This window comes from Gracilinanus agilis, chromosome 2, assembly GCF_016433145.1.
Source record: "Gracilinanus agilis isolate LMUSP501 chromosome 2, AgileGrace, whole genome shotgun sequence".
In the NCBI taxonomy this organism is placed as follows: domain Eukaryota; kingdom Metazoa; phylum Chordata; class Mammalia; order Didelphimorphia; family Didelphidae; genus Gracilinanus; species Gracilinanus agilis.
In genome coordinates, this window is record NC_058131.1 from 367,871,721 (window position 1) to 367,883,970 (window position 12,250).

A 12,250-nucleotide genomic window follows, 5' to 3' on the forward strand; every position below is an offset into this window, starting at 1 on the left:
TCTTCATTTCTCTCACCCAGGTCCCTACTTACTCAAGCTAAGAAGCAGCTGAAAATGCAGAAAAGAGCACCTGTGTTGAAGTCACAACTTTGAGAGATGGGGATGATGCAGGAGCAGGGAGAATGGAACTTCTCTGATGTGGCTTCCTTGATAAATTATTGCCTGATATCAATTTCCACCAGCTCCAATGAGATGCCTTAATGACAGAGGAAGGTAGTGGCTAAGCTAGTGTCCTCTGCTTGTGCTGCCAGCACTCACCTGTTCTGGACCATGCTCATGGCCATCCAGTCCTGGGGATACACGTTCTTCCCAATGAGATCCTTAAACATGATGAATGTTTCCATCAAGAAGTCCTGTAATGATGAAATAGATCAGAGCTATAACCTAGAATCCCTGGAGAAATCTTTTGCCACACAATATCCAATTCCTAATCTCTCTCTCTCTCTCTCTCTCTCTCTCTCTCTCTCTCTCTCTCTCTCTCTCTCTCTCCTCTCCTCTCCTCTCCTCTCCTCTCCTCTCCTCTCCTCTCCCCTTCTCTTCCTTAAATGTGTATCAAAAGTTCATACCTGTGGAACTAGAAGGGACTTTATCAGTCATTTCATCCAATCCCCTCACTTTATTTTTCGTATTTTCCCCAATTACACATAGAAAAAATATTAACATTTATTTTTTTAAACCCTTAACTTCTGTGTATTGGCTCCTAGGTGGAAGAGTGGTAAGAGTGGGCAATGGGGGTCAAGTGACTTGCCCAGGGTCACACAGCTGGGAAGTGTCTGAGGCCGGATTTGAACCTAGGACCTCCCTTCTCTAGGCCTGAGAATCAATCCACTGAGTTACCCAGTTGCCCCTTAACATTTATTTTTTGGCATTCTATGACCCAAATTCTCTTCTTCCTTCCCTGCCCTAAATGGCAAGTAATCTGATATAGCCAACCCACCCACTCAAAAGTTGAGGAAACTGAGGCCCTGAGAGGTTCAAACATCAGAGACAGGATTTGAACCTAAGGCATCTGGCTTTAGCGATGATATTATTTTCCCTATACCAAGGAAGATAAGGCTAACTTGCAAACCTCTCAGAAAGTCAGTGATATAAAATGAACAGCAGACTTCAAATGCCAACTTAAAAGTTCATTACCCGGAGCCTGTCACACAAAGATAAGTAGTACACAAAAATGGAAAGAAAAACACCCTCACAATAAGCCATTGCTAATTCCTGTCTTGAGGAGGAAGGAAATAAAAGCTTTCTTTGATGTAGCAATTTTTAAATTATCATCCCAAATATGAACTTGAAAAGGAAATAACCTACATCATATGAAAGCATCTCAGTTCATCGCTCCCATAAACTATTATTAAAATGAACGCATAATTAAAAGTGCTGTAAATACAGCTAATTCACAAGTCTCTCCTTCACTTCTTTCTCTCTCTCCCTCTCTCTCTCTCTCTCTCTCTCTCTCTCTCTCTCTCTTACAATGATAAAAAGATTTTAAAAAATAAGAAGTTTGGGGGTTTAGGATTAAATGAGAAAAAGAGGAATTAATATTTTTTTAAGCATCTATCATATGCTAAGCACAGTGCTAAGAGATTTACAGATATTATCTCATTTGACCCTCAAAACTCTGGGAGGTAGGGTGCTATTATTATGTATAGATAGGAAACTCTGGAAAACAAAAGTTAAGTGACTTGCCCAGGATCACATTGCTAATTAGCATCTAAGAACTGAATTTGAACTCTTGACTCCAGACCCAGTGCTCCATCCACTGCATTACCTGGCTGTCTAAATAAGTGGTAAGGAGGCTTGAGAATTTTTCAACAGACATCTGGAAAATTACCATCAGATCACAGATTTAGAGCTGGAAGAGATCTTTAGAGGTGGTCAATTCTAATCTTGTTTTTATAGGTAAATTAACAAACACAAAGAGGTTGTTCTTTATTCACAAGTAATAAAAGTGAAGGTGAGATTTGAACCCAAGTCTTTTAACCCAAATACAGTGCTATTTCCACAAACAATAACAATAGCTAGCATCTATTGTTGAGATATAATTAATTCACAAATTTGGTTATAAGTACTTTAGGGTAAACATTGTGTTTTTTAAACATATATCTCATTTTATCCTTATATTAACCCTGGGAGATGGTATTAATATTTGTAGTACTAATAGTTACCTCTGAGGTCAGATTTGAACTCAGGTCTTCCATTCTCCAGTTTAGTACACTATTCACTCTAGCACCTTGCTATGTCTATGCCATGTTATAACACAATAATATGAGGATTCCATTCATACAACACTTTAGAGTGACAAAGTACTTTCAGAGATATCACCTGATCTGCTCCCTCAATAACCCATTAAGGTAGATAAATCAAATGTTATTATTTTTTTTTTTTTTTTTTTTTTTTTTACAAATGAGGGCATTTCAGGCTCTTTCTCCTTCCAGATCCCAAGACATACAAATGGATTAGGAGAAGATGAGATCACCGAGCTGCCTCATTTAAAACAACCACCAATACATATATTTAGTTCCAGAATCTGCTTCAATTTCTTACTGATCTGTATCAGTTTGGAATACTTCCCCACACCCTTTAAGACGAGTCACTTTAGCTCTCTAAACCACTGTTTAATCATCTATAAAATAAGGGGTTGGACCAGGTGAACTCTAAGGTACTCTTCAGCCTAACCTATGATTCCCAAATGATGCAGAAAGCAGACAAAGGCTTCTTAATTAAGTCCCTTCCTCTGGGGCTCAGGAATTTTATTAGACTGTGAGAATCCCCTGATGACAGGGGCCATGTCTTATTCAACTTTGCATATCCTAAAGTGAATTGCCCAGAGTAATTACTCATTTGAGGGAAGGATGTAGAGGAGGAAAGACAGCCAAGACTTGTGGTTTATCCATGTAGACAATACATAGCATAGGACCCTCCTTCTGCGTGCTAAAGATCATCAAGCCAGCTTCAATTTCTAGTCTTAGAGAGTCATTTGGACCACTGAGATGTTAAATAACTCATCTATGATCACACAGGTTATTCTGGTCAGTGGCAGAACTAGAACTTAAGTCTTTTTGATTCCAAAGTCAGTACTCTATCGATTGTATCATTGTGTCTCTCAATCTATGGAATGAAATTCTAACTCACTCTTGTTGGCCTGATAACCTTATCCCATGGCCATCTGAAGAGTTAGTAGTATAAGCTTCTTGAGGGCATGGGCTATTCCATTTCTGATTTTTGTTTTTTTTTGTTTTTCTGATTTTTTAAAAATTTTCTGATTTTTTTCTCATTTTGTCTGTCTCTTAGCTTAGTACTTGACACAAAATAGGTATTTCCTAAAGCCTTAACAATTTATTGATGATTTCAAAATAAAACTCTAAATTAAAATTAGAAAAATAAATTATATTGGCATTTAAAAATTATTGATGTCACCATAATACTGTGGTGGTAGGCAGTGGTACCCATCTCCCTAAGTTCAAATCTGGCCTCAAACATTTACTAGCTGTATGACCCTTAGCAAGCCACTTAACACAGTTTACCTCAGTTTCCTCATCCATCAAATGAGCTGGAGAAGGAAGTGGTAAATTGCTTATCTTTGCCAAGGAAGTCCCAGATGGGGTCACAAAGAGGCAGGAAAAATGGGAAAAACAAATGAACAACAAAAAGTATAAGCTTTTTGAGAGCAGAGGCTGTTTCACTTCTTTGTTTCCTCAGTTCTTAGCACAGAGCCTGTCACATAACAGGTGCTTAATAAAGTTTTATGGGTTTACTCAGAGTTGTCATAATACTGTGGCTGTGCAGGGCAGTGGTAGAGAAGCCTATGGGAAAGGTGGTCATGTTGTATAAATAAGTATCATCCCAGGAAGTGACAATACTATAAGCTCCAGAAATGGGATGATTAATGAGGGAAGAATATGTGTTTATTTCAAATTGGGTCCTATGTCATAATGCAGATCCTATGGATTTCCATGGCCAAAGAATTCACCTCTTAAAAGGTTATCCTTCTGGAGAGGAATCTTTCCCTATCTAGTGAGGCTGGTTCTAACACAGCAGACTTGGTCTGTTTCTGAGACTGTATTTGAACCCTTTCCAGCTTAGGAGAATGTGCCAGAACTTTTGGGGAAGAGAAGTACTTCCATTTGCATATGCAAGTATATATGTGTACACATATGCCTTCCACCCCCATCCATACACATACTTTTACTCTAATCCCAACCAAGAAAGGTCTCTTGGGGAAAAAGTGAGTTCTGATCAAATAAGATAATATTTGAAAAGTGTTTCACACATTACTTAATATATAATACTCCCTCATTAAGTCCTTGTTTCCACCTCATCCCTTTCTTTGATACTCATTGATCCTAAATATAATAATGGTATTATCCCTGTAACTGTGTTATATGTACAGTTATATATTAGCATTTTCACATAAATTTTCTCATTTGAGCCAAGAGAGGGTGGCACAGTGGATAAAGCACTGGGAAGCCAGGAAGACCTGAGTTAGAATCCTCATATATTTACTGTCTGTTTCACTTTGGGTGAGTCACTTACCTTTTGTTTGCCTTAGTTTCCTCAACTCTAAAGATAATAATACTGTATGCCTTGCAGAGTTGTTATGAGGATCAAAGGATAATCTTTTTTACGTACTTAGCAAAAAGCTTGGCACACAGTGGGGCTATATAAATGCTTATTACTTCCCCTTCCCCTTCCCCTTCCTGCACAACACTTGCAGAGAACCCTGTCATTCCCAAAATAGAGATGAGAAAATAGAGACTTGAAGAGATTAAATAATTTACAACAGATTAAGCAACTGAGCTATTAAGTAGCAAAGCTGGTATGTGAACCCAGAATCAGGAATTCAGAGAAAGAGAGAATACCTTCACAGAAATCACGTTTATATTAGTCTTTATGCAAAGGAATGCAATCTGTGTCCAAAGGGCCAGGATGAGCCCCTTCCACTGAAATGCGATAACTCCTGTTTTATTGTTTTATTTTATTTTTAAACCCTTAGCTCCTGTCTTAGTATCAATTCTAAGCTAGACTGTAGGGGTTAAGTGACATTCCTAGGGTCACACCACTAGGAAAGATCTAAGGCCAGATTTGAAGCTAGGTCCAGTCCTGGAGCTCTATCCACTGTATACATGGGACATTGTATCCAGCTGTCCCATGACTCTCCTTTTAAACTTCAATATTATCTCACAGCCAAGTCATTGCTGGGTTGTTTTCAGTCATGTTTGACAATTTGTGATCCCATTTGGGGTTTTCTTGGCAAAGATACTGAAGTGGTTTGCCATTTCCTCCTCTAGATAATTTTATAGATGAAGAAACTCAAGTAGAATTAAGTGCCTTATTCAGGGTCACACAGCTAGTACATATCTGAGGCCAGATTTGAATGCAGGGAAATAAGTTCCCAATTCCATGACCAACCCTCTATCCATTGTAGCAACTAGCTGTCTTCATACATGTGGGCACTCCCTAAATTAATTCAGCTCAGAACCTAACCACATCTTCCTAGGCTGGATGATTCTTGTCCATCTTCTCCCATGTAATAAATGCAATAAATGGTTTAGACTTTGCTGAAGGGTTCTCCTCCCCTATTTAATGGGCATCAAAATAGCTCTTGGGCTCTAACTTTCTTATCCTTCGCTCTCACTACAATAAACAGTTCCTTCCTTCTCTTACTATATTCTGACTCTTAATCCTTAACTTGAAATAAATTAAGTGACATCTGCCCTAGAATTATTAAACTCCCACTGTATAGTAGGAAAATCTTGAACCCCTAAAGACTGCATTGCCCAGAGTTTCTTTCTATATTACCTAGAATGCTTTTCCTTTTATTTACATTTGCATGGTCATGCTTGTATAAGTTCTGAGGCTCCACCTCTTTCTTTTTCTTTTGTTCCTGGGAGGTCTCTGTTAGTTTATTATTAATAAAATATTCAAAAACATAATATTTAGTATTTTGCATATTAATTTTAATCTCCACACTACATAACTGTGAACCATAATTTATTAAGAACCCACTATGTCAAGTGATATAGTAAGTGCTGGAGATACAAAGACTAAAATGAAAATGAATGTTGGTGGGAATTTGCCCATAATCTGATGTCCCCATTCCTTTTTCCCCATTTTTCCTAACCAAACTTACCACAAGCTCAGAACTGGTCTGGAAAGTCTCAATGTAGAAAGAATAGTGCTGATCTCCCATCTGGTTTAAGATGGCTGTCATGCATGCCACAAAATGACTCTGTAAGGAATATATATATAAAAAAGAAAAGTCCATGAAACAATGAAAGAATAAGTCCACACTGTCAAACTCTAGAGTTTCAAACCTAGAGAGAACCTCAAAAACCCATTTAATCCCCTTATCTTTGATTGGGATCTCACCTCGGACATCTTGGATAGGACACTGGACTAGACACTGGGAGAGCTTAGTTAAATGTCTGTCATTAATTCCCTTTGGGGCCATAGAGACTTTCCATCTCTCGTCTTCAGCTGAATCATATATAAAATGAATGATTCAGGCAAAACTGATCTCTAAGTTAGTTATACAAGTTCTATGTCAAGGGTGGAAATCCTTTCATCTTTCAAAAACTTCCATGGAGATGGAAATTCCCTCAGTGATATTTCACCATCTTGACTCTTTTCTGATGAGAAATGGTCCTTTGTAGCTTATTTCCCTCTTCCTAGCTGCTTGTGGTATAACAGAAAAGATGTTTGAATAGGGAGTTAAAAAAATTAGGATGTAATTCTAGGGCAAGTCATTTCATTTCTTTCTTTTAACCCTTACTTTCTGTCTTAGAACTGATAGTAAGTATTTGGTTCTGACGCTGAAAAGCTGTAAAGGCTAGACAATTGGGGTTAAGTGATTTGCCCAGGGTCACACAGCTAGGAAGTGTCTGAGGCCAGACTTGCACCCAGGACCTCCCATCTTCAGATCTGGCTTTCTTTCCACTGAGCCACCTAGTTGCCCTTACTTCATTCTTTTTGGCTCAGTTATCTTGCTTATGAAATAGAGATCATCATTCATTCTTTCCTTCCTCATAAGATTAGTGTAAAACTGAATAAGGCAATGGATTAAAATGTAAACTCCATGATGATAGAGACTCTCTCCCTTTTGTAATTATATCCTCAACAACTGATACAGAGGATGCATTTAAGAAACATTTTTAAAAATATTTTTTCATTCATTCTCTTATTCACAGATATCTTATAGATATGACCTGCAATGCAAATATAGGAGATAATTATCCTTTTTCATTCTGTCATTAGTGGAAGTGGATTATAGCTAGCCAGCTATCATTCTCTAAGTAATACTCAATAAGCTTTTATTGAGCAACTACTAGGTACCCAAATCCTACACTTGATCCTCCTCTGTGGGTGATAGTTTTTCTTAAGTGTAAGTTATGGTCACTGATCTCAAAGAGTTTACAATCTGGTTGGGAAGACTAAAACTCTTTAAACAACAAATTGATACAAGCCAGTATGTGATTAAATACTAAACTGTATGGAATAGCTCGTACGGTCTGTAGGAGTTCAGAGAAAGGTAAGATCAATGAGACTGGAATAGTCAAGGATATATATTTTAATTGTTACTTGAAAAATAAGGCAGGATTGGAAATTGAGGGGATGCCTATCAATTAGAGAATGGCTAAATATATTATAGTATATAATTGTGATGGAATACTACTATGCTATAAGAGATGACAAATAGGTTGGTTGTAGAAAAACATGGAAAGATTTGGATGAAATAATGCAGAATAAAATGAACAAAACCAAAAGAATACTGTGTATGGTAATAGCAATATTGTCCAAAGAGTAACTGTGAATGACTAAGCTATTCTGAGTAATATGATCATTCATATCAACTATGAAGGACTTATGAAGGAAAAATGCTATCTACTTCTAGAAAAAGAACTAATGTTTTGAAGTATGTATTGCATGATTCGATATATTTATCTGTATCAAATGTTGGACTTTTCCAATGCAGGGTGGGAAAGGAGTGAGGGAGACAACTTGAAACTCAAAATGTAGCAAAAAAACTAAATTTTTAAAAAAGAATGGTGAGTATTTGAAAAGGTAACAGAGGCTCCTCATTTATAAAATGAGGGGTGAGAGCATCAGTTCTTTAAGAAAATTACCAGTCTTAAATCTCATGAATGTATGGCTTTTGGGGAACCCCATTCTTTGGTATCCCAGTCCAATAGAGGCCCAGAGAAAGAAATGGACTTGTAAGAGGTACTAATGGGACTGGAGTTTCAGGGAACCTTAATAAAGGTTGTGTAGTAAATTATAGTGCCAGAACAGATCTTCATAATACGGGCTACTTTCAGTAAAAAATAAGTTCCTTGAGGGCAGGGCCAGTTTTTCTTTTTGTCTTTATATTCCCAGGTTGTAGCAGAATTTCTGGTATATTTTAGGCAAAGATGTGCATCAAGCACTATGCTAGGCAGGAAGAATAAAAATATAAATAAGAGACAGTCCTTGTCCTCAAGAGTATGTCCTACAAAGTACTTAACAAGTGCTTGTGAAACTGAAATGAACTGCTTGAAATATAAAAAGGCATATAGGTTACCATAGGATATTCTTCATTAAAAAAAGAAAAACAAACTATTAAAGCCAGTTGGACAAAAACGTATCCTCAGAGATTGTATGACATGTTTTATTTGCAGAACTATATAGAGTCTTCTTTTCCTTGCTTCACAGAAAATAAACTATATAACAAGTGCTCTCTTAGCCTTATTCTTCCAAAGACAGTTCTGGAGAAGCTACTTTGATGGTATTCTTCAAATTAATCTCATCTTAAACAAGGAACAAGACTTAGATCCTCCTAAGACCCAGTTAGTTTATCAATTTCTGTTCAATGAAAGTTCAAAACCATCAATGGATTCTAGAGATGATATTAGCAGCAACTCAAACCAATAGCAATACTGAGAGCAAAGGAGGTCCCTCTGTAGAGAAGGAGATGAATTGCCTTTGATGGAGAATCAAGAGATTCCTTAGATAATAAAACTCACTCTTACTTGGTCCCCAGGGGGTAGTGAATGTTTGAAAAGTTAGATTCCTCCCTCCCTGAATCTCGAGAGATGGAGAATTCTACTGTCATTACCAACTCAACAAAATAATGAAAGAACTCTATCTAGCCTGAGAGTCAGCAGACCTGGTTCTAGTCCTGAATCTGCCATCGACTCTCTGTAAGACCTAGGACAAGTCACTTAACCTCTTTGGGTATCAATCTCCTCATCCTAAAATAAGAGGGTTGGACTAGCTTGGTCTTTAAAGTCCTTTCCAACCCGTAACAGTTTTGTGCTTCTGTGCCAGGCATGCTTCTCTGAGGAATCTCGGCTGAGGTCTGCAGTCTCACATCATTTGGTCTATTTACTTGAGACAAGAATGTAAATGCTCTATTCCCATAGTCTCTTCAATCTTTCTTTCTCCTAACTCTCTCCATCCCCCTTCTCTCTCTTTCTCCCTCCTCCCTGTCCCCTTCTCCTCCCCCGCCTTGTCTCTCAAAGAGTTCAGTGTGTGACCACTAGAGGTCTTTTTCTTTCACATGGTAGCTGCTGTGCATGGCACGGCTTTTCATTTATTCCTACGTGAGCAGACCCACTACACTTCTTGCATATAAACAGTGAAAATTACAATCTAAAGGACTAATATACCTTCTCTTGGAGTAATTTTACCACTAGTCAAAGCCTTGCCTGCCTAGCACCGCTGAAGTACATTTTCTGCAGGTAATTCTGACACCTCAAGGTAAGAAATCTGTGTTTTATTGTTATTAATGGTCTTCTACATCTCTCCGACAATAGTTTTTCTTCCGAAGATCTTGTTGAAATGAGTCGGGGGGTGGGGGGGGATGGATTTGTGTGTTTGTGTCGATGTGTGTTTCTATAGAGATGCCTATTTTGGATAAAAATCCACCACCACCAGAAATGCAGGTTGTCCTAGTAGGCAGTATGAGGGGGCTGCCAGAGATTTCAAATGGCTTAATTTGAATTTAAAGAAGGAAAAAAGGACTCACTAAAGCAATCATTTTTAGATCAAATTGTCAGGTATTAGCCAGAAAAGCCAGGTTGTACCAAGCCTTGCTTTTAGAAACTTCACTGCTGGGGGGAGTGAAAAAAAGGGGGGGTCTTTTCTCCATTTACAGAAAGTAACCATTTTATGAACCGTTATCTCTTTATAAGTCTCTGGTTAATGTGGCATTGCTCATAGAGCAATCTAAATGACTTTTATCTGCTTATCAATTCTGGTTATAAGTATATTTGAGGAAAAAAAATTTAGCTGGCATTCTGCACAATTCTATACCCCATGTGATGGAAGTTTGGGCAACTGTGGATAAAAACTGAGCAAATATCCTGACGTTTTGGCACTAATGAAAAATGACGGTGTCCTGCTTCTGACTAAAATCATCTGTTTTTTCCAGGCTAGCCAGTTTCTAGTATCAAAGCTGTCAGAAATCACATCAGTGTGACTGATCGGTATATAAGACAGAACAAGACACTACAAAATCAGGTCTGCTTTGGCAAAATACCCCTTTCCCTGCTTTAAAAAAAATCCCCTTTGCTACACTGGAGAGGGATGATGTACTAACATTGTACTTGTATGACCTTTAGTAATTTCTTAGTAGCAGCTGCCAAAAATGACATTCATCCCTTACTCTTTTTCTCCTTTATAAGTTTGAGTCTTTATTTATAAAAAATATTGTTTTCTTTTTTTCTTCCTTCCTTCCTTCCTTTCTTTTGTGTTTTCCCTTCCTTCCTTCCTTCCTTCCTTCCTTCCTTCCTTCCTTCCTTCCTTTCTCTCTCTCTTTCTTTCTTTCTTTCTTTCTTTCTTTCTTTCTTTCTTTCTTTCTTTACTTCTTTCCTTCTTCCCTTCTTTCTATCTTCCTTTCTTTACTTCTTTGTTTAACATTTGGGAAATAGGAAAGTAGAAAAATATCAGGACTTCATTTGTCCCTAGATTCTGACACTCCCCAAACTCACGGTAGCTTATCACTTCCTCTCTATCTTGACATTGTTCAAACTTTATAGCACTAGACCTCCAACTGCCAGCTCTGTCAGCATCCTAGGTAATAACCAATGTTCTTGTCTGGATAATGTGCAGGATGGTCAGTGGGGGTGGGAATGTTCCCACCCCCTGTCCAAGTTCATGATTAAAGTACTCTACTTGTGAAGATTCTCCCAATGGGGACAAGCCAGTGATCAATGTGTATTTACTACTGAGGCATGAGGTAGTCACTCATCTATCTCCTCTCAGCCTGCCAGGGGACCGGATGGGAAATTGCCTTTTAAGCCCAATACTCGGGGACCTGCATATTAAATTCTGGAGCACTGTATCTGAGCAGTGAGCGTAGCCCAGCCCAGCCACCTCTGCTACATTTAGGCTTGTTGAAATGCATCTAATGAATCGGAGCATGGAGGTACAAGATTGAAACTAGGTCAAATATGTAAAAATAAGTGTAATCACAGGAGACACTTGGATGATGAGGGAATACTCAGACCCTAGCAATGGCAGGACTTATTTGGTATCTGTAACACTCTCCAGTTATGCTGAACAATCAATCCTGTCAATTAAGTTGCTGCATTAGCATGGAGGTCTGTACACCTGAGTGAGAACTTAACCTCCAAAGGAAACAGTGACCATTAACTGGGCAGTGGGCAGTGGGCAAGGAGCCAAGTATAATGTGCTAAAAATTAATTAGCTAGGATCTAAGATTGTTTTGTAGAGAGTGAGGTTACAAATGCCCCTGGAAATATTCAAACTAACAATGGACGCCTGGGGGAAGGGAATGAGCAGGGTTTGGTGCAGAACATCTGTCAGATTTTTTAAATATATTCATTTATCCACCCAAATACAAGCACGCCTGAGCAACCTCAGACCAGCAGCCTAAACACCCCTGGTGCCCGGTGTGCTTGGGAACACAGGATTATCTCAGCGTCTGGCCACCAGAGGATCAGTGCCCCATCCAGTGGAACAGGGTGTGTTTCAGATGGGAAGGAGACTCACCCCACTTGGCTGGACCGAGTGGGAGGGATGAGTTCCTCGGAGAACCTAGTTGAAACCAGGGGGTTTTGAAACTTCAGAAGCCAGCAATGAAAACCCTAACATTACTATGCAATAGCAGCTGGTGACATGTTGCTATAGTAACTTCAAATCATGTGCAAGACCAAAATAAAATAAAATATATAAAGCTCCAAAGACATGTCATGAGGAAAACTTGGCAAGGGGGGATGAAAGGAACAAAAAAGTTCCTTTCATCAGTCACCTG

The 12,250-nt window shown here is 38.5% G+C and overlaps 1 protein-coding gene across 1 annotated transcript in view; it reads right to left on the bottom strand.

Moving 5' to 3' along the window:
- DOCK2 (dedicator of cytokinesis 2) overlaps positions 1–12,250 on the bottom strand; it is a 562,271-nt gene that overhangs the window by 118,370 nt on the left and 431,651 nt on the right. The window contains exons 28-29 of the mRNA XM_044659840.1: positions 6,128–6,226; positions 259–353 (exon numbers count right to left, since the gene is read on the bottom strand). Coding sequence (XP_044515775.1) covers positions 259–353; positions 6,128–6,226 — 194 coding nt within the window. The remainder of the gene's footprint in view (positions 1–258; positions 354–6,127; positions 6,227–12,250) is intronic.